Source organism: Dermacentor andersoni, chromosome 3 (genome assembly GCF_023375885.2).
Source record: "Dermacentor andersoni chromosome 3, qqDerAnde1_hic_scaffold, whole genome shotgun sequence".
Classification (NCBI taxonomy): Eukaryota; Metazoa; Arthropoda; class Arachnida; order Ixodida; family Ixodidae; genus Dermacentor; species Dermacentor andersoni.
The window spans coordinates 30324229-30348373 of NC_092816.1; the positions used below are offsets into that span (position 1 = coordinate 30324229).

Below are 24145 nucleotides of genomic sequence, written 5' to 3' on the forward strand. Positions count from 1 at the left end.
CATTCTTTACAAAGTTATTCCTCGGAATTTTGACAACGGCAGCCCATAAAGAAATGTAATGGAAAAACACCGACAGAGCATGTCCTTTATGTTAGCTTTTCTCCGACTGCAATATTAAAAGTGTGAAACAATAACAGGAGATCGACCCACGCAAGAGGCCGCGTTTCTGCCAGAAAGCCCGCCTTCGTGCGTAGCATTCGCAGCCAGCGTTTCCCGGTAAACGTTGCGGTCACAAGAACTGCGGTTGTCGGGAAGCATGAAAAGCAGCAAGGGGTCTTTGAACGCTATTGCGTTCCACTCTTAAAGGCGAAGCTTAAGCGTACTCTAAATTTTCTGTGCATGTTCGCAGCAGACTGCTGCAATTCGAGAAGTATAGATTGCTCTGAAACTTATGAAAACGAAAGCACATAAATTGTAATAAACAAAGCCAAAAAGACGTCTGAATCCACAAGCACGAAGATCAGACAAATCCTTGTACTTGCCATCAGTTCCATGGTGGGTCAACGAGTGCAGTGCCAGAGTTCCCTCTCGTATATTGTATGAACACTATGGCGGCTAGAACGCTCCATCCAGAAGTATATAACCTCCTTGTGTCTCTGGAGGAAGGAAAAAGATAGGAGGAAACATCGTGCAACGCGATTGAAGCCAAGATGTCGTCCCAAGACGTGACAAGAGATGCAGTCAGAGCAGCCGAGCCGCTTCCGGCCGAGCGCAGATTGATTAAAAACTACACATAGAACTACCATGCATCAAACATCTCGGCAAATGTCAATTCTTGCTACGTCAAGATCAGAATCACGACGCAAGAGGTCACGTGTTGGGCCAACACTGAGCAATGCACTAGCAAAGGGACTGGTGTCACGGAGCGTTCGCTTGCCAAGGCTGGTGGCGTGACTTAATGCTCTCTGCCATCGTTTTCCTTCTTCCATGAATAGAGCCCCATAATAGAATAAACAGCCTTTGGATTGACTTCGTGTCGGATATTTTCTACAGATGGAACCCCTTGCAATGGTATACGACTTATTTCCGCAAAAAGACAATATACGTGGCCGACCTGCATGCATCTGCGAAACAGGAAAAAAATCACTAACTCGGGAAGTTTTAATTCTGTAAATGCATACACAGCTCACATGGCACTTTTTACACATCCAATGCACGTCTTGGTGGTACATTCCTGGCACTTTTGACAGGCTAATTTTACCTTGCATTAAAACAAAATTTTCTTGACAAGGCGGGCTGATAAAGTATATTACCACTTAGCTAGCTTAAATATGTCCTAACATGGAACACCATGCACTGCAGCGTAAATGTAACGAACCCCCACTTCAAGTTCTGATCCCCGTTTTTGTGCCAGCAAACAAAAATATAGTTAATTCCCTTGAGAATGCATTCTGAAAAAAGTTATTACCCTGTGGAGTGTATCTTGTCCCCAAACAATAATCGTCCTGTATACGAAATTGTTTACTTGCCATGCTTTATTTACATTTACAGATGGAGGTACTGCAGAAAAAAAGCTATCCTTCAACAGCTTGACGTGTCTACAATCCCTATTTCTGCAGGGATTGTAGATATTCCGTGCCATTTCGCCCTGTACACTACAAAATATATTTGTCCCACAACTACACTGGTAAACAAATGTACACCCTTGGGGTCGTATCTTGCCACACAACAAGTGTTATTTGTCTTGCTTGCGTTTCCTTTCTTGAAAACGCTGCGCTCGCTACTTTCCTGTCGGGAATGCCCTGTCGTGCTGTCGTGCGCATGCCATTCGTGACTTGGAAGTACTGGACTGGCAGCGTTAAAGAAAGGAAATGCGTATAAGACAGATGACGATTGTTGTCCTGTGGCAAGATATGACCCAACGGGTGTAATTTTGCTTGAGAGTGTATAGTCGTCAACTACCTTGCATGCGTTTCCTTTCTCTCACGCAGCGCACCCGGTATTTTCAAGACACAAACTGCACGTTATCGGCGTGACATGTCATACTTGGACGAAACGTAACGGTCGCAATGATTTGAAGAAAAGAAATGCAAACAAAACAGACAACGATTATCGTTGTGGGACAAATGTAAGCACCAAATGCCGTTTATATACCGTTTTATAGTACTTTCAGGTAACACACTAAAAAAAGTTTACACCCTTTGGGGCTTATCTTGTCTCCAAGCAATAATAGTCATGTCTTACTTGTGTTTCCCTTAAAAACTTTACGCTCACTGCTTTGCTGTCAAGAATGCTATGTCACACTGGTAACTCACATGCCGTTCGCAACTTCAAAGTATCAGGCGTGTCTCATTACAGATAGGAAAGGCACGTAGGACAGATGCTCATCACCATAGGGCAAAGACCCAAATAATACAAGTTGTTTTTAGAGTAAACATGAGGAGTGCTTGGAATTTATGTCAAGACCTCTACTGTAAAAAGTTTTGCACCATTTCGGGCACATCTTGTCCACAAACTATAGTCATGTAACTTAAGTGACCTTTCTTTTAATGCTGTGGGTCCAGTACTTTGAGGCAACGTGACAGCATTCTTGACAGGAAAGCAGTGAGCGCAGTTTCCAAGGAAATGCAAGCAAGGCAGACGATTATTGTTTGGGGGCAAAATACACCTGAAAGTGCTAAACAATTTTTTAGGGTCTAACTTGGTTCACAAACGAGTTGTCTTGTGTATCCTTCTAGATGTCCTGATGACAGCAAACATTGTCATCCAAGTTATCATTAGGAACTAATTAAACAACACTTCACAATTGCATCAACCAATTTTATAGCAACGAGATTGATGTCATGCAGCACATTCACTACATGGAGCTAAGCTGTGGGCCTGCAAAAATAAGCTTCCTGTATGTATTAGTTGAATCTCGAGTCTCATACAAGATATTTATAACGAAATAAAGCGCACAGCCATTAGCACTTACAATTCTAGGAAAAAGATAAGTGCACTAAGAACATCAGTCGGCACAATCTAATCTTAGCACCATGACATGGCTAGACAGTAATAAAATGCGATAACGCCATGTAATCCAAAAAGAGTGTCATAGGGGGAATATCTACATTGACTTGTTGATACCACGGTATTTAAGCGTGCACTTCTACATAAGATAATCTCGGACAACTTTTAGATGCATACCTAGGTTTCACTTCTCCCACTCTACAATTTACACAGTTGTGAGGTTACTTAACTTCTTCCGAACATAAGATATTGCAGTCAGCCGTTAATCACATTACCCTCACCTGCTCTTACAACATAGCAAACAGTAATGTGGATATGCTAAGATATTTGACTTCATTGGCACTTCTAATTAGGCGCACTAGTGAAACATATTTTAAGTGGTTGGCACTAAAATTAGTTAACATGCATTTAGAAAGTGCTGCAAGTACTCCAGACTTCTATCAAATATACAATGGAGGACACAAAGCCAGGAAAAATACAATTCTGAACTCTGCATTTTGTTCTGTATACAAACAGGTATCTCAGCAACAATATCAGTCATATTAATACGACTTGCATGGCAATGCACAACTGCCTTCATGAAGTTATCAGGTTCATGACATTACCAGAATATGTATACACCAGTATGTAATAAATTGCACATTTCTACACATATGCGCACGCTTTAAATTAAGCTTGATCCGCATGTTTTGTACCTGCAGGGTGCTTCAATATGCACCTGATGTGTGTGCTTCAGTGTCGATACAAGAGCACGAACAAACAACACGTACTCAAAAACAAGGTCACTTTACCATCATATGCACAACTATTGTACAACAACCAGCCACTGGAATGTTTCAGCAGCTCTACTGTCCCTCCCTCATCTTCATCACCCTTTCCTTTGTGAAGAGCAACTTCATGACATAGCTGGAATAAAAAAAAGGTAGAAACGAGAATAAGCTTCAGACATGCCTTGCAAACATGCACAAAGCATAGTACGTACTGTATCCGTCATTTGCACTTAACTTTTAATTAAGACATTTTACCTGTCAGTAAAAAAATTCATTATGGATGCGCTTCCTGCACCGAGGGTTAATAGACAGTTTTAGAAAAGGGGCCTCAAAAAGGGTTTTGCGGGTGTTACCGTTGGGGCACACAGTAGTGATGAGTTTTGGAGTAGGGCATATCGATTGCGGATTGCATCCTGTGCTCACAGCGCCACTACGACGTCAAGGAAAAGCAATTATAAATAATTAAATAGAGTATTTTTTATATTCATGTTTCTGCATTTAATCAAAATTTAGAGCTTATTCTACTATCAGTAAGTAATTAGTTGCGCTTAGTTTTGAGTAGCCAACTTTACATGCCTTCACCAACCAAGCTAAGCCGTGTTAAGCCTACGAGCCATGCAATCGACAATTGAATTCGGAATTAGCGGCTTCTAATGAATCAATCTTCATAACACATGTCAGTGGAGAGAAAGCGATAACCACAGTCACTTCTCTTAACTTGCAAACTACCCACGTTACCACGAATGGAGCCCTATTTGGTGCTAGGTAGAGCCGTCGCTTCGATGGGGCCGCCATGTTTGTCGATGCAAAGGCTTTCGGGCAGCTTTTGGGGCTCCTGCTAATCAGTGAAATAGCGTGCCCGACGCAAAGCCCAAACGCAGTTTGCGTCTAGCGCATGCGCAGTGACTTTGACACTATTTCTTTGGGGTCTCAAACATTTGGGGCCGTGATTCTAAAACTATTTGCCTTATATTCAGGAAGTAACTAAATAATGAGGCACTGATTACTCCATATTAGACCTCAAAACCTTGATCTCGGGAGGGGGGAGTCTGTTGTGCCTAAATACAATGTAGAGATTTAGGTTAGGGGAGGCAAACGGCTTGCGTACGCAACTAGGGGCGACGGTACTGCGCATGCGCAGACCCAGACGTAGGGGTCTGCGCGTGCGAAGTACCGTGGTCCCTAGTTTTTGCGTACGCAAGCCGCTTGCGTCCCCTAATCTGAAACTCTCTATTTGTTCTCCACGAAAAAAAATTTACGCGACCTTATAGTCAAAAGTGAATAAGACCAGTAAATGACAGCCTAGAAAAGTGCAATTTTAAGGGCAACAACAACTAAAATGACAAATGCCAGTGCAGTTCGGTTGTAGAAAGAAAGTACCTGTTCAACCGTCCAATAAGCATAGTGCATGCAATGCTAAATGTTATGCTTGCAGTTTGAGCTCAGATTGTTGTCAAGGATAAGTTTCAGCTATTAATAAGATAACAACATGGCAAAGTTATTCAAAGATTGTGCTCTTTTATTTATTTATTTTTTTCACATACCCTCAATCGCCATGGCATTATAGAGGGGAGTGGGGTGCATGCGAAAAACAACGATTACTGCAAGTTTATATAATGCAAGCGACATTATTTGGCAATATTAAAAGCGGATTGGACACAGTAAGAAAAACATGTGGTGTGCACCTACTTGCTGTGCCATTTCCCAAGTGCTCCTGGAAAATATGGCCTCAAAAACCATAACATGAAGAAATTGAAGACGAACTTGATGAAATTGTAGTCACTGACCGAGTCAAGGTGAAAAAACACAGACGTTTCGGGAGCCGTATGGGTTCCTTGATCACACTAAAAGTGGGATCAAGGAACTTTGATCAAACTAAATGTGTGTGAAAATGAGGTTTTAGTGCGATCAAGAAACTTGTACTGGTACCGAAACATCAAATTTCTTTACCTTGTCAGAGACCGCAACTTCTTCACATTACCTGACCAGACGAACTTTCATCTAACTCTTGACTACAAAAGATACTTGTTTCTTTCATATTTCAGTCTGCTAGGCCTTAGCTGGATCACAGCGATAACAGTGACTACAAAAAAACAAAAGTACACTCACTTTCTGAATATGGATGGCATATACTGTCCCAAATACATGATGAGCAGGACGGGATTCTGGCAAATCCATACCTCGTCCATCTTATTGGCTATGGCAACCGCAGTGAGCTGAGCGCACCGTTCAGTGGGCATGAGTCGAGACTTTGGTGTGTCCTTCATGTTGTACAGCTGTAGGGAACCACACAAAAACAAAGTGAAATGAAAAATGAAAAGTTATCACTCATACATGTTATTGTACATCATCATCATCATCATCAGCCTGGTTACGCCCACTGCAGGGCAAAGGCCTCTCCCATACTTCTCCAACTACCCCGGTCATGTACTAATTGTGGCCATGTCGTCCCTGCAAACTTCTTAATCTCATCCGCCCACCTAACTTTCTGCCGCCCCCTGCTACGCTTCCCTTCCCTTGGAATCCAGTCCGTAACCCTTAATGACCATCGGTTATCTTCCCTCCTCATTACATGTCCTGCCCATGCCCATTTCTTTTTCTTGATTTCAACTGAGATGTCATCAACTCGCATTTGTTCCCTCACCCAGTATGCTCTTTTCTTATCCCTTAACGTTACACCCATCATTCTTCTTTCCATAGCTCGTTGCGCCGTCCTCAATTTAAGTAGAACCGTTTTCGTAAGCCTCCAGGTTTCTGCCCCGTACGTGAGTACTGGTACGACACAGCTGTTATAAACTTTTCTCTTGAGGGATAATGGCAACCTGCTGTTCAAGATCTGAGAATGCCTGCCAAACGCACCCCAGCCCATTCTTATTCTTCTGATTATTTCAGTCTCATGAACCGGATCAGCAGTCACTACCTGCCCTAAGTAGATGTATTCCCTTACCACTTCCAGTGCCTCGCTACCTATCGTAATATGCTGTTCTCTGCCGAGGCTGTTAAACATTACTTTAGTTTTCTGCAGATTTATTTTTAGGCCCACCCTTCTGCTTTGCCTCTCCAGGTCAGTGAGCATGTATTGCAACTGCTCCCCTAAGTTACTAAGCAAGGCAATATCATCAGCCAATCGCAAGTTACTAAGGTAGTCTCCATTAACTCTTATCCCCAATTCTTCCCAATCCAGGTCTCTGAATACCTCCTGGAGAGATCGTATCTCCCTGCCTGACGCCTTTCTTTATTGGGATTTTGTCGCTTTCTTTATGGGAAACTACGGTGGCTGTGGAGCCGCTTTAGATATCTCAGTATTTTTACATACGGCTCGTCTACACCCTGATTCCATAATGCCTGCATGACTACCGAGGTTTCGACTGAACCAAACGCTTTCTCGTAATCAATGAAAGCGGTATATAATGGTTATATTCCGCACATTTCTCTATCACCTGATTGATAGTGCGAATATGGTCTATTGTTGAGTAGCCTTTACAAAATCCTGCCTGGTCCTTTGGTTGACAGACGTCTAAGGTGTTCCTGATTCTATTGGCGATTACCTTATTAAATACTTTATAGGCAACGGACAGTAAGCTGATCGGTCTATAATTTTTCAAATCTTTGGCGTCCCCTTTCTTATGGATTAGGATTAGGTTAGCGTTCTTCCAAGATTCCGGTACACTCGAGGTCATGAGGCATCGCATATACAGCGTGGCCAGTTTTTCTAGAACAATCTGCCCACCATCCTTCAACAAATCTGCTGTTACCTGATCCTCCCCAGCTGCCTTCCCCCTTTGCATAGCTCCCAAGGCTTTCTTGACTTCTTCCGGCGTAACTTGTGGGATTTCAAATTCCGCTAGACTATTCTCTCTTCCATTATCGTCTTGGGTGCCACTGGTACTGTATAAATCTCTATAGAACTCCTCAGCCACTTGAACTATCTCATCCATATTAGTAATGATATTGCCGGCTTTGTCTCTTAATGCATACGTCTGATTCTTGCCTATTCCTAGTTTCTTCTTCACTGCTCTTATGCTTCATTCGTTCCTGAGAGCATGTTCGATTCTATCCATATTATACTTATACATATTACATAATATATATTACATATATGCACAATTTCAATAAAATAAAGCTACACTGCCACCGCAAAGAAATACCAAAACAATGGTTGGGGCACGTTTGCATTTCGAGTGCTGCCGTAGCTGTCAGCGCAGCTGAGCACATACGCAGCTTGCTAGCCCTGTTTTGTGCCGTTTGTGCAAAGAGCGGGCGCGCCAATATGGCTTGGCAGCACGTGTGCTGTCTTCCCACGCGTTTAGTACTGGAGGTTGCGTAACGAGTTTAGGAGATGCACTGAAGCGAGAGGCAGACGAAGCATTCGCTCTCCGCTGCCAGTGCTTTTCACGATAGCGCTGCGCACACGTGGCCAACACTATCAGCTGTGGAGGCAGAGCAGGTGTAAAAGCGTGGCTGGCTTCACTCCGCACCACCGATCCGGAGATGTTGTCGACACAGCATGAAACCATATCTATTGTTCCGAACTCTCGAATTCAAGAAAGAGAATTGTCTCAGTCAAACTTAGTTTTTCGAACTGCCTGATAATTTGGAAAATATTGCAGCCCTTGCTGTGCAAGAAAACTTCTTTGGCAACTTTAATTCTTTCCATTGAATAAACAAAGTGCGATGTGAAAAAACTGATTGCCAATTTTACCAACTTTGTTATATCAAGGTTGAAATATTCCTGTTTTGTATTTCCCCCAACCTTCACGCTTGCTAAATGTCCGTTTAGGTGTGGAACGAGTGTGCGAGAAGCTTGCATCTTCAAAATTATATTGATTAAATTATGCGGCCTTACGTGCCAAAACAATGATCTGACTATGAGGCATGTTGTAGTGGAGGACTCCGGATTACTGTTGACCACCTGGGGTTCTGTAATGTGCACCCAATGCACGATACACAAGCGTTTCGACATCCCGCCTCCATTGTAATGCAGCCGCTGTGGCCGGTATCAAACCAGCAACCTCGTTCACAGCAGTATCACTTTGAAAATTATGTCAGCGGCGTCACTAGGGGGGGTCTCTGTAAGCAACAAACGCCGTCACCACCACTGAAGACATTTCGGACACAGCGCCGCAAGGGGGTGGTTTCGGTCTGCAAGCCTGCAGCGAGTGCTATCATTTATTCACTTCAGCATCATTAGAAAGTCAGATCTTCATGCCTTCTTTCTTTGTCTATTATTTGTCTTCTTCAATCACATGAGTATTCATGTAGCTCCAGATGCAGTAAAGAAATGTATTTTTCGTTTATATAACTATTTCTATACTTTTTAAACAGGGATAAGCGGGCTAGTTGGTGGTCGTTATTGGAATGCATCATGTAACCGCACAAAAACAAGGGACAAAGAAGGAACACACAAGACAGGCGCCTGTCTTGTGTGTTCCTTCTTTGTCCCTTGTTTTTGTGTGGTTACACGATGCATTTTATACTTTACCAGTCTTCACTTTATCAGTGAAAGAAATACATGGACGCCTATGACAGTGGCGTAGCCAGAAATTTCGTTCGTGGGGGGCTCACTTTGCAGCTCGGCCTCCTCCTTATAGAATTAGTCGAGGGATATATAATATATATATATATATATATATATATATATATATATATATATATGTATATGTATATCTGTCATTCAACAACCTTGTTTACATTTTCGTTCATACGCAACGACCAGGGGAAAATCTCAATGACGCTGTCCTTTGTTAAAATGTATTGCGCAGGAGCAGCTGTCACCGCTCGTGTATTGCGAGCAATTGCTCCGAAATTATAGTCGCAACAGAGAGCACATGTAAAAAAGCAGGAGTTCTGCAAAATATACGAGGGCGAGTCAAATGAAAGTGAGCTAATGCGAATATATGATAAACGGGGTACTTTATTTTAAAGTAGTCACCATGAGTATTTAGACACTTGTCCTACTAACGAGTCGCGTAATTCCCGTCTCATAAAACTCCTTGGGTTGCTGCCTCAAAAATCTGTAAATGACTACACGTCATCTTCCGACACGAATCTGGTTCCCTTGAGCAGTTTTTTTCAAATTTTACCAAATGTGGAAGACGCAAGGCAACAGGTCTGGGCTGCATGAGGAATGTTGCAACGTTTCCCACTTGAACTTTGCCAGTTTCGTATTAACCACATCAGCGACGTAGGAACGGGCAATGTTGTGAAGCAAGATGTTTCCAATGCTCAATTTCCCACGTCGTTTGTTCTTGATTGCGACACGCAGCCGATCCGACCTTTCACAATATCTGAAATGATTTAGAGTCTCTCCAGGTTTAGAAAATTCGATCAATAATGGCCCCTAACGATCTAAAAAGAAGCCAACACTTTTCGGGCAGAAATGACGGCCTTTGTTTTCCTTGGGAGTGGTGTATTCAAATGCTTCCACTGTAAGCTTTGCCGTAGTGTTTCAGGATAGTAGTAGCGGCACCATGAGTCATCCCCGGTCACAATTGCAGACAAAATGTCGTCACCCTCATCTGGGGTTCTTTGACGTGCACTTAAATCTAAGTACACGGGTGTTTTCGCATTTCGCCTCCATCGAAATGCAGCCGCCGTGACCGGGATACGATCCCGCGACCTCCGTGCTCAGCAGCCCAACACCATAGCCACTGAGCAACCACGGCCTTTTCAATTGTGTTGGGGATGATTGCATGGTGGCTTTGGCCCGGCCATGGATCGTCTTTGTAACTTTCATGTCCTTCTTTTAACAGTTTGCTACAATGCTTCACAGTGGCCAATGAAACGCAATGTTCAACGCATACGGCAGCCATATGGCGAATAATTTCTTTTTGGGAAACATCTTCATTTGTCAAAAACCTCACGACACCAAGCTGTTCAACTTTTGGAGTGTCCATTATGTCACGTAACCCTGTTCAATCCAGTGTATGAGAACATTAAAGAACATTTGACCTCACCTCTGCATGCCACTTGTAAATGAGATGCGTATGCGCTACGCGCATACCTCGAAAATAATGAACCGAACCATTATTGCGCGGGGCGGCTTGTCTCACTTTCATTTGACTCGCCTTCGTACATTAGAAATTCGAAGATACAATGGAATATACTAATGTGAAGACACAGCGTGATACAGGACAAAAATTGGCAATGGAAACAAAGTTCACTGCGCATATACAGAAAACCTCGCAACAAGATGTTTAAATATACGTATAAGCCTCCAATACGTCTACGTACCTAAGAAAAAGTCACTAAATATAATGCGTCAAACAAGGCAAATAAACAGGTTGCGCAACCACAGATTCACAGATCACAGCACCCCCCCTCCCTCCACTCCCAAAATATATCGCGTGCGGAAGAAGGCGGCGCGCTTCCTCCCCGCTTTTCTCCCTTGCGCACACAAGCGAACGCGTTGCAATCCGTCGAGTCCCCGCAGTGCTGGCGGCGAGCGACTATGCATTGTTTCTTTTTCTCGTCTGCTAGCCAGAAAGCGTCCAAAACTCTGCCAGGTGAAATTGCAGTCGGCCAGAGAAAAACGAACGCGCATCCAAGTGCGCCGCGCGGTTGTCGATGCAACACGAGAAAAACGCATGCGCTCTGGCTGGATCGGCAGCCCGCGGGTTGCGAGAACAAAAAAAAAGAAGATGAGAAAGAGGCCTAATGTATCCTCGCGAATAGGTCTAGGTAGTCTAGGTAGAATAAGTCTAGGTAGAAAAATAAGTAAGAACTTAGTCACAATGGTGGCTTTAATGTCTTGACATGGATGCTTTGGCGCAGGTGAAAAAAAATTCATATTCTTTTCTGTGACCTGATGGCACAAATGAACCACCACAACGCTTTGTCTCATCAGATCTCGCTGCGTACTTTGTCAACTTGTATCCCGATGTACGACTTTAGAAAGCTCGATGCACCTTTGGCGTCAAATGTTTACAACAGCATTAAACCCACAAAGTTCCGGAATCGAACATCTAAAGCACGACTTTGGAAATGTCAATGCACCTTTCGCATCAAAATGTTATTGGAACTTTATACCCACAAAGTTTCAGAATTGAAAAACAAGCGCTCCGTAGATTCCGCGGCCTCCGCGAGATGCCGAGACGAGTCCGCTCGCCATCAAAACGCCCTTGAAATTTTGTGCTCGGTGGGGCTCCTTGCGTTACGATATGTGACTCCCCATGCATCGGCGTTTCCGCGAAATCCAGCCCGATTTCGCAATGTTCGCGCTAAAATGTCTTTTCGAGCGTGAATTCAGGACGTTCTACACAAAATCGAGCATGATTTCCGGCGCCGAGAGTTGTTTTTGTCGGCGGCGCATGACAGCACGAAAAATTTCGGGGGGGGGCTCAAGCCCCATAAGCCCCCCCCTGGCTACGCCCCTGGTTTATGAGTATTCGGTACTGGCATTTCTCTTCTCTACAACAAGACCCTACTGTACAAGAAAAAGGGATAAATAGGCATGGACTAAAAAAAGACGGATACAGCAACTCTGACATCTGAACGCCAAGTATTATAGAAAAGATACATTACAGGTGCTTGAGATTTGAAATATTGCAACAGCCATTCTGAATGCGGACCTTTCGTGGTGTATTCATTTCTATGAGGTGCACTGCATAAATATGTGTGCCAGCTAACATTAGCCAAGCTGTTAAAGAAAAAAAAACTAAAAAAAAAAGTCGTCAACCTGTGACCACAAAACACCAAAGTCTTATAATTGTATCCAGCACCATGATCTTTTTAAGTTTTTCATTTCACAGTGAAGCTGTTAAGGGCTACTTTCCCTAAGATCGTATCCATGCGTTAACACAAAATTATCATCATCTCGATTGGCTCAGCGTCGTCTCCTTCCACAGTTGGCTCGTTGGCGCCCCTCTGCGCCAACGTGCGAATGCTCTTGTGCCAATGCTCCCGCGTTCGTCGTTGTGGTCATTAATTATTTATTTAAGAAACAATGACGTAAACAATATTATAGCGAAGCTGTTAAGGTTAGATCCCCCAGGATCGTGTCCGTATGTAGACAAAACTCCACATACGTGAACCGCTCCCAAAGATAGTGCAATACCGGGCCGACCCGCAGTGGCGGTGAAGCAGGCTTTAAGCACTCCCCATAAGTGCGCCGACCCCGAAGATAATGGAATGCCGGCCCGAACCGCGGCGGAAGTGCAGTTCGCCATTAAGAGGACCACGTACACACCTTCGCTGGTCATCCTTCACAGATTGGAAGGGCACCGAGTTTTCTTCTTTTTCTTTTGCAACATTTTAGTAGACAAATGATGTTTTCTTGAGTTATTCCTCCCTTATCCTACATTGAAATGGCATTGACAGCCAGGTTTCCAGCACATCTTTCCATGCCTAAATACACTGCCTTCGTCCATTAAGCACGGGCCAATCATTGCATTGCTGGTTCACAAACAAACCACGTGGTGCTGTCACCATCTGTGAAAGTTGCAGATCGTGAATACACTTGAGGAGACACTCACCTTGCCAGGGGTGGCAGTATATGCACGCTCCCGGACACGCGAGAATACAGGTCCCGGGCAGGCGACGGTGACATCTAAACCTCCCAGGATCACACCTTCCAGGCGCAAGCTCTCATAATAGCCCTGAAATTTCATGCGCACACTGTTAACACATTGGCACATGCTGCACAATGCTTCAAACAATACATGATGATCTCGCACGTGAATGCTAGCTTCACATTTTGTGAACAAGCAGCAATAGTGTCGTCGACAAGACATTCAGACCTATGAGAGTGATAGAGGGCAATAGCAAAAATTGCAAGTAAATGTGGCTCACAACCACTTAAATCCTGTATAAAATGTGCACGTAGCAATGTAGATAAGACTGAACTAAAGCACAGCTCAGGGCATGAAAAGTTGCAACCATTTCTACTAACGTAACAATGTTAGATCTATATGCCCCGCAAGGTCCTTGCAATATATTGGCACAGACCTACAGAATACAACAATAAAATATTTGAAACTGTAGAACTGTTCACACAGCAAGGAATGTGTACAACAAACAAGAGTTGTTAATGATGTTCAAGGTTGGACTAAATCCAAAGGCATAAGTGGCTGAAAAGAGATGTTTGCTTAAACAGGTGTCTCACATAAGCGAGAGAAAAATGCTATTACTCATTGCCCATCACAAGTATGTCAAAAAAGTGGAGAATGCACTGCTAAAACTCACTGATATGGGTGGCCTAATTTTTAAAACTTTTGAATATCGAATCAAATAGTGTCTAATTCGGTCTCTGAATCGAACAGTCACCATTCGTAAATGTGGATATTATTCGAATCCTTGAATATTTGAAGATGTCAACTACGCCCACATAAAGATAAAATTTGAGGAATTTTCGGTAAGTTTTCGCCCCCGCATGCATATTATAGACAAAACATGAGAACTTGCGCAGTGGAGCAGGCTACATCACTTATACATCCACACCTTACAGGCTGTATAACGGTCATTCGCACTCTGAAGAGCCTTGTGCATGCGAAGAGACTACTTGTTCACTCCTAATGCTTAATTTGTGCTTCTAATAAACAATGCTTCATAATGTACAATGTAATGACAGAAACTTGCTAATTTTAAGAATGCTCTAATGTGAGCGTCGTTTTATGATAATTGTGAGAACGGCTGCTCATTATTCCAAATATATTCTAAAGGTATAAGATATTCGATTCAATTCACTTCTGGCACTGTTATATTCGCATTCAATTTGGTCTCAAGAACCTCTATTCGCATTCCCCTACACATTGACATAAACACTAACCAGAAAAATAACAAGCTATACTAGTAAATCTAGCTATACTAGTAATAGAATACCAAGAAATCGACTATTACAGTCATAAAAGGGTTGCTAAGCCAGAAAAGATGTAAAAATTAAAAACTGGTTAGCTTAATATCTCGCCATGAAGTCATGACTTTCGCTTTCGATAGCCTCTGCTCACGCCTAGTTAATTCTTCACGAGTAAAGACGGACTACATTGTATTCATGCTAGAAGTGCAATGACTTAATTACAAAAGTTTTGATAACATTGTACTACACCATAACCACCAAATACCAGAAAATACTTTCCTGTTCATGACATCACACTCACGTACCAACACGAGAGTTCTCGTGTGAAATCCAAAATATGGAAACTTGGCCTTCACTTCTTTCTACTAATCAACCACTTATCACAAATTGGTGAAAATAAAGTTTTGACAAAACAATCTCAACTGATTTACTGCTCTTTAGTGCCCCCTTAGATCTACCTAAGGCAACACTTCACTTTGATATAATATAATGCAGCAACACTACAACTTATCGACACAGGTAATGGTTTGCTTAACAAGTTGGGTCATTTTAATGCCGACTGTCTCATGAATCAATAAAAGTAACTGCTTTAATCGCTCCAGCACTATTTCCTATAAAAAGTGCCTAGAAGGCTCAAGGTTAATTTTGACAACTTGTCATTTCATGGTGCTTGCAAAAAAGCTACAAAAAACGCACAGGTGCATTCGATTATGCTTCCATCACAACAAATAAAACTGTGCGCAGCATAGACTGGTACAACAAAGATGAGTCATGTTAATGTGAAGAATCTTCATATGTAACCAAACAGTTGTCGCTTTGCCAGTCCCGCATTTAAAAGCAAGGTGGCAAAGTGAGATTCGGTTAGGATTAATTTGAGTCTGCAACAGAGCTAACAAGCAGACAAAAGGAAGAATCAACAATAACCAGTGCCTGTGTTGTCGTTTATTCTTTCATTTCTCCCTGTTCTGGTCTTTAGAGTTGTCTTCCACACTCTTAAAAAATTTACGCCCTTCGGGGTGTATCCTGTCCCACAACAAGAAAAGTCGTCTGACTTGCCCGCATTTGCATTCTTTAACTCTGAGCCCGGTACTTCCAAGTCATGAATCGCATGCGCATTATGAGCGTGACATAGCATTCTCGACACGAAAGTAGCGAGCGCAGCGTATTCAAGAAAGGAAACGCAAGCAAGGCAGATGATTATTGTTCTGCGACAAATATACACCCCAAAGGGTGCAGCTGTTTAAGAGTGCACTTATGATGCCAATTTAGCAGAAGCAGTAAAGGATCCTTTATCAGCGAGAAGGTTTCGTCGATGTCTATGAGTGAACAGGGTAAAAATATTAGTTTAGTAAGAATGATTCTTTTACATACCTGGAGTGCATGCTTGGAACCAGTGTAGGTGGCTGAGAAAGGTGCACCTGGCCAAAGAACAAAAGACTTGCTATATGCGCACCAAGGCCAACAAATGAGCGAGAGCTAAAATAATGCTAGAGTGTTAGCACTAACCTCTGTCAGTGCAATACACGAATGGATATCGCAGAGTGCCGCTGCCATTTACAAAGGTAACATTAGAAAAATGTTTCCTTGACACTCAGCTTCAAGCAGTTTTTCTACTAAGGCCAACAAAAGACGACAATGTGCATGACGGGGCGGCACAATGGATGACGCGCTTCATAAGAGAATGCACAAAATACGATACTGGGAAGGAATTTCCTTAAGCTATGCAGTGTTGCCATGGGAAGGACTGGACAAAGTTGTGCATGCCTATATTCAAGTAGATGGCTGCAAGAAAACCAATGAGGTAATCATGTTCAACCAGTTGCAGCCACTTCTATATTAATATATTGCTATTAATAATGACAATTATTAACATCAAACGTGGGAGTTGCATAATAGCTCCCACACAGATTCTTATGAACTTAAACCAATACACAAGCAAATAGAACCTTGTAACAGCAGGAAGAAGAAAGCAGCTAAAACAACATTTCGCCAGCCTGCTCCCTTCACGAATAGCAATATGCGAGTGACTATAGTAGAGCCAGTTGATCATTTTCATAATCCGAAAGTGTGCTTTTCTGCACTGCACATTTGCTACATTAAGGGCCGGAGTACTCATCGTTGAAATGGAAAGAATTATAGGGGTTTCGCTAGCCAAAACCACGATATGATGAGGCACTTTGTAGTGGGGGACTTCGGATTAATTTCGACCACAAGGGGATCTTTAACGCACCCCCCATATAGGGGACACAGGAGTTTTTGCATTTCCCCATCGAAATGCAGCCGGGATTTGATCCCGTGGCCTCGTGTTCAGCAGGGCAACACCATAGCCGCTAAGCCATCAGGGCGGGTTGTGCGAATGGAGATGAAGTGCTACCTGCACATGCTGAAGTTTGTCTCTTGCGCATGTCCACATGACGAGAGCCACATGTACATTTTCCATGTCGTAATACAAGCCAACTGTGCTTGTGCACATTGTTTGCAAAAATCACTACACCACCATTGGTGGGCAAATGCCTTGGAGAAAAGCTAGCTTTACAATTATGAATATGATTTATTCACCCAGCAGTTCAAAGTCTTTCATTGCTGTTCAGGACATACATTACGTAGATATCCCCTTCAGTAATGAGTATTTAGCATACAGTCAGACATGTAGCACATTTTTCTTAAAATGATTTCAATCATTTAAAACCACATGCACAAATTATTTATCAGCTGCAGGTATTATGAAGAAGTATTAACTGTTTCTTGGCTATTGCATTCGTAACATGGCACATCGAACATCCCACCTAACATGGTAGCAAAGCGATTGTGTGTAGGAATACTCTGCAGTCTCAAGTGAATTGTTTGCTTTCTATTATTCACCTGGGTCGCCACGCGGCATAATGTGGGAATGAAGTTATACATACTCATGGAGGTCTGTTTCATGTAAACACTACAACAGCCACTCATAAAGTGTATTGTCCATATTTGTAAAGTACTGGAGTCATTGTGTGAGCAGAAGGTGCAATTGACCTACAGATCAAATGTCCACTTTCTTTCTTGCCACTACTACATAGAACAGGCAAAAACAAATTGCATACAAATCTACACTGTGGTTGTACAGGACAAGTAGGTATGTGTTTGCACATCTGCATATAAAAATAGTGTTGAGCTACTGCATGTGGATCTGCCTTTGGACACTAACAGCCACACTCACACCTTTGTAGCTCTTTCATGGCATGACAGCTATCTAAAGCATGGCAGAAACCCTGTACATGCCAATGTCTATGCTGAAAAATAATGGCCATGTTCTCTGCAGCAACATCATACACACTGGCTTCTTTTTTACAGCATGAACTGCAGCTGTTGTGATGCAATGCAATAGCACAAAAATACCCGCAGTACAATAGCACATAAGTTATGTTTCTCTACAATATTTACTGGTGCATGCCCATCCCTAACCTCATTTCTCAGAATGACTCAACTTCTGAAACAAATAAAGAATTGCATAATTTAGAATTCTTTCATCAACTAATAAACTGCCACCGCAATACCGATACATTAAAACTTTTCACCTATTTGACAGGCTATGCTACCAGATCCCGATGCCCATAAGCTGCAACTCTACTTAGTATAGATCTTGAATGTTTTAAATATTCATATTTTCCTAAAAGTACAGTTGATTGGAATAAGCTGTGACAAAATAGTAACACACAGGAGGACAGAAAACTGAGAAAGTTGGTTAGTGGCTAATAACAGTGCAATGACAATGAGGACTTAAAAAGCACAGATCAGCACTGGTGTTGTGTCAACGCATTCCTTCCTCTTTCAGTGTGCGGTTGTTAGCAATGAACGAAAATGTTAAGATTCATTGCCGATTTTCGAGACCTATGTTCAGTGAAAATTTTGTTCTGGATGAGATTGTGTTTCACTGATTTCGCCATATGCTGAAGCACTTTCACCTTTTTATCATACATTGATTGCACTCAAAATCATTGGATGGTGCCTGTAAAGTCATTAAATACTAAAAATAATTTGAACAAATTATGGGGTTTCATGCGCCACAACCACAATCTGATTATGGGGCACGCCGTAGTGGGGGACTCCAGAAATTTGGACCACCTGGTCTTTACCGTGCGCCTAAATCTAAGTACACGGGTGTTTTCACAATTCGCCCCTATCTAACTGCGTCCACCGTGGCCGTGATTTGCTCCCACGACCTCGGGCTTAGCAGCAGAACACCATAGCCACTAAGCAAGCATGGCGGGCTCATTATATACCAAGTTTTACACTAAATGTGCTTCCCCCTTTCTTTTTCCTCAGCTGTGCACTTGTGTACCACCTTGTCAAAACCTTTGCATAACGTTGCAGTACTATTTATGTAAAGAGAACAAATATCGATTTTTGAGTCCCAATCGGATAGTGCCAGAAGCAAATAAAACATTCGAATAGCTTTCAAATAATAAACAGCCTTTATCACAATACAATGTAAACTAATGTTCACATCCTAGTATTTTTGAAGTTAGCAATATTCTGTCATTACGTAGTAGGTTAGAAAGCACAAAGAGCATTAGGAGCAAACAAGTAGTTTCTTTGCACTCGCAAAACTCTTCAGATAGCGCGGATAATCACCGTGCAGCTTGTAAAGTATGGCTACCTAGGTAACGTAGCCTGCACCACTAAGCAAGTTCTCATGTTATATGTCTGATATGCCCGCTGGGGTGACAACTTACCGTAGTTTTGATCCAATTTTAAGTTTATTTGGCTGCAGTTGAGGTTTAGAAATATTCGAAAAATTATTAAAAAATATTCACATTTACGAATAGCAACTATTTGATTCAAAGACCAATTCCAATGCGAGAATATCCGATTTGTTATTTGAAAGGTTTGAATATTCGCACAGACAATTAGTCACATTAGGACTGCGGTGAAGAAGCTCCGATATATTACAGTGCCTTTTTACTAGACAGCATTTCTATGGTGAAAACAGCAAGTGTGGTGTGGTGAAACAACTATTGAACCTCCTACCTGAATACTTCTCTACATGGGCTACTTAATCCAAGCTAGACTGCAACTCTTGTCAAATCAAACTACATACAGAAGAGGCAAAGCATGAGGGACTTACCAAGCTTTCCAGCCGTGCTGCTGTTGACCACAACATGACCTTGCACTCCCTTTTCCTTAAAATACTTTACAACGCACCGTGTAAGAGATATGGCACCGAAGACGTTGCAGTCAAACATCTCTTTGTCGATCTCGACAGGAATCTCCTCGAAGTTGGCGCGCTGGCTACGGCCAGCATTGTTAACTAGGATATCCAACTGGCAAGGAAAAGAGTGCAGCACTTTAATGATCAAGTCAGATGACGCACCTTCACACAACCACTATAAATGCTAAGTAACTGTTCGGCACACAAATACAAACCTTGCCAAAATAGTCCAGGACCTTCTGAAGCTGCTCGCTGTGTGACGAGAAGTTGCAAATGCTGAATGGGAGAACAAGGACTTCTGTACCTTTGTCTTTACCAAACTCTAAAAGTAGAGCAAATTGCGTACTATTAACTTACAGCGCTCAGGGATCTCGGTAGAATACCGGTGTTACACATAATTGAATTAAAGGGAAACTGAACAGAAAAATATGTTGCGCTGTATTGCATTACCCTTCTACAATACCAAGAAAGCCATTTTTCATGAGCAGACACTTGATAAGCAAAAAACATCAAAAATGAAAGCTGTGCAGTGATGACGTCTTGACATCCACAAACATGTCGCGACATCGTAGATATTGATGGCGTCAGCTCACGCGAAATTTTGTATCAATAAAAATAAATTAACATATTCTAAAGGAGCCAATGACTGGACTATTCTGTCACAATGACCCAAGCACAAATACGCACTTGGAGATCAATGACAGTGCCATTGTTCCGATAAGAAATATTAAAAAATGATAGCGTAACCTTCATTTTCCTTTCGAATTGTTTACCCCTTGACCCAAAACTTAGGTTAATAGAGTTTTGACGGAACGTTTAGTCTAAATTAATGTGGCATTTCACTTCAATGTCCCTTAAACCGACTAAACTAAATAAGTCTTCACACTGCATAGAAATTCGAAAGGATGATTGAAAAATTGGGTCACTGACCAAGCCAAAACAAAACATGAAGTGCAAAAAAACGTCGAAATGATTTTGTTTCGACTTGGTGAATGATCCAATTGTTCAATCATCCTTTTACCCGACGAGGCAATATTCCGTCAAACGCTTGATTACAGGTTTGCTTTCAAAACCGATGGTTCGCGGACAGTAATACAGCAAAAGACAAACACTTCCTGAACCACATTCCGCTGAAAGAGGTGTAGAAGCTATTTATTACCATCACTTCCTTTGCTGGAAAATAACACACTGAAAACACCCTTTATAAATATTTCGTTGTGACCAATGTAACAGCATCTGTGCAGGGACATTATTTCCCATTCGTGAGCATCTGCACAATGATGCCTTTCATCTACACATTAGTGCACTGTGAATACGCTGCAGCACAAGTATTTACTCTGACAAGCGCATTTGATCGTTTGCGAGTTTACCAACGGGTTGGTAAGACTGAAACGTTATGAAAATATCACTTTGAGCCATGCTTTATCCATAAAATTGAATTCTGGTGTCTTACACGCCAAAACCACAAAAGGGACGCCGTAGGGGGGGAAGGGGGCTCCGTATCAATTTTGATGACCTGGAGGTTCTATAATGTGCATCCAATGAACGGTACATGGGCATTTTCGGATTTCACCCGCATCGAAATGCGATCGCCATGGCCGGCATTCGATCCAGCACCCTCGGGCTTGGCAGTGCAATGCCGAAGCCACTACACCACCATGGCGGGTTTGCCATCACCCATTCGGTTTCATGAGCAAAACTAGAACACGCTTTGACAAAGCGAAGTCGATTTGTCGAAACGTTGGCTCCCGCTTTTACCTTGTTCTCGTTTTGCTCATCGTCTTGAATTTCCATCTCCCGCCTTCCTCTTGTTTTCCCTACATTCAGTTTCAGTAATTTTTTTGGTTCAATATGGAAAACCAATGTGACTTGTGATCGTAATACTAAAAAAATTAAGAGACGAAGGAGAGTTTAGGAATAATGTTTTCACATGTGTGCAGGGTTCAATGGCCTCGTTTATGCCAGATATGCCGAGTAATTACTCAAACCAATTGTATGGTAAACAAAAAAATTAAGATGAAATATGATCAGTTGTGCTAGGTTTGAGTTTGCTGCTTAACTAGGAGTAAGTAATTGTTTTGAACAATCAGATTACAAACTGAGCAAGCGCTGTGAAATGCATAAGCAGCAATGCTGAATAGTCTGATAAAGAAATGCACATACATCAAAGTTGAAAGTAGATGCAAAATAAAAAATGTCCAGGACTTCTTACCAAGGCATTTGTTTTTTACAAGCTCTAGGTTCTCCAGGTTCGTGCCAGAGAGGACTACACGAGATCCCACTTTGGCCAGCTCATATGCAAGGTACTCGCCAATGCCACTTGATGCTCCTGTGATCCATATTACTTTTCCTCTCAGGGTTGCTGCAATTTCAAAACCACGGAAAGGTGCCTAGGTAAGCCATTTAGCAATCATCGCATTTGTAACGTTGTATCAGCTCATTTAGTGTTTGCAACTGATGTAGAAGCTGGAAGGGGCTCAGGTCGGTGCTGCATCGATTACACGACACGACCCCGCCCATTTGCTTCCCCCCCCCCACCGCTTCATTACTATCATTTCTTAATTCGAAGAATGACGAAATGTGTTTTCTAATAGACTTGTAAGTTTTCCGCGGTATATGCAAACAATAGATAACATGACGGCTAAAAGGCTATTATGCTTTTCTAATCCTTTATAGTGCTGCAACTGTTTCCCGCCCGTCTACAAAGGATGTTCGCCATGTGAAGCTTTTACTACCCCTGCTTTCTTGCAAGCAAAATATGCACTTTACAGAATTAAAGGTGCGCGTTTTCCCCGCTTTAGAGGCTACAACTGACGCACGCAACGATTTGCACGTCTTTACCACATAAGAACTTGCGCATACTAAGAGCTACCGCAGCGAACGTTTGAACACATTTTTGAAACAGTTTCAATATCTTTGCAAGAGCGCCCAGAAAGGGCGTGCAATCTAGGAAACCCGTAATGCACCGCGGATAAGGAAACTGAGGAGCCATTCGACAGCGGGTCATTGAAAAGCCTACACAAGCATCAGTAAAAACTTAATAGCGCTTTGACATTGAAAAAGGTTTGTTCTGCTAGGCCACAGCCAGACTTACCTATCGAACGCCCGAACTTCGACTTGAACAGAAGCGTCAGGTCGGCGTCGGCTAGCTTAAGCCACGCAACTAAGGCCATGAGCCACGGTACGCCCATATAAAGGAGCCACGACACCGAACAACACGCCATGAAGCGGGTACGTTTACGCCGAAATGAGCGTCAAGGAGGTAAGCACTGCAGGTAAGAGTTGAAGAGCACAGTCATTTGGCACAGCACGTATACACAGCTTCGCAGCCGTGAGCGCGGTGGCGCAGCTGCTCGGTTCGCACGGCGCGCTGAAGTCACCGACACGGGATGGAAGAGCCCAAAGGGAATAGCACAACTGGCAGAAGCACTCGAGATAATTAAATACACAGGTGACGGGCAGTCGGCGCTCTGCGATAACTGCGGAGGGCGAGAGTGCACAGACGACAGCCGCCGTGTTGTGTCTCGCGAACGCTGCGACTGGCTACATCAGGCTTGAGCAGCTTGCTTGGATTACCCGCTGCCCTCTCCCAGAAAACTACCCTTTCTTTCATTCTCCGTCACCTCGCAACCCTGCCCTGCGCCCATCGCCGCTAAGGTGGTTGAAGCGCGCGCCTTTCGAATGATTCAGTGGAATCAATGGCCAGTGTATCGGGTTATGACGCTATCATGTCCGTGCTAGTGTCTTTCATTACGTCACCAGAAATGCAGCAATGTCAGCGTTGACATATGCATAGCTGAGCGCAGCTGCTCACTCTTGCTGCGCTCAGCAAGAGTGAGCAGATATTTATATAATCGCGCACAGCATATAGGCGCAGTTCAGCACGTTACGTCAAGACAGCTAATTAAGATTATTCTAAGATAAACCGTTTAATTATTTACGTTAGGATACACGTTGAGTAAAACAAGTTCTTGGGCGAGTTGGTCACTTATTGCAGGCATAAGAGCTGCGCCAAACAACACACACAAAAGAAAGGAACACTGATCGACACGGACAAGCGTCCGTGATAGAGCGTATAAGCGCGACTGAACGAGGACGTAGAAAGAAACAGATACACAGGGACCCAGCGCTTCACTTTCAACTATGGGTTTTATTTTCGCACGCATCGATAAATATATGCCGTACGAACGGAAACAAACGTGACAGCAAAAACGAGCATTCAGTGGTGCATTTCGATGAACCGTACACGTGTGCAAGGCATGGCGAAAACACATACTGCAATGGCGCTCAGTCGCGCTTATGCACTCTATCATGGGTTCTAACCAACTAGTCCGCCAACGTGTTTTAACGGACAAGCGATTGTCCCTGTCGGTCACTGTTCCTTTATTTTGTGTGTGTTCTTTGGCGCTGCTGTTATGCCTGCGATACATGTTGACACTGCGAAAT

The 24145-nt window shown here is 42.9% G+C and overlaps 1 protein-coding gene across 1 annotated transcript; it reads right to left on the reverse strand.

The window, feature by feature from the left end:
* Nucleotides 1–3716: 3716 nt before the first annotated feature.
* On the reverse strand, nt 3717–23273 carry LOC126518066 (dehydrogenase/reductase SDR family member 7-like). The gene is made up of 8 exons (XM_050167928.3): nt 22794–23273; nt 21912–22061; nt 19915–20021; nt 19616–19811; nt 15883–15929; nt 13193–13315; nt 5829–5995; nt 3717–3855 (listed from the first exon to the last, which is right to left on the reverse strand). Exons 1-8 carry the CDS (start codon nt 22921–22923, stop codon nt 3795–3797), a joined length of 981 nt encoding a protein of 326 aa, XP_050023885.2. The 5' UTR covers nt 22924–23273; the 3' UTR covers nt 3717–3794.
* Nucleotides 23274–24145: the final 872 nt, after the last annotated feature.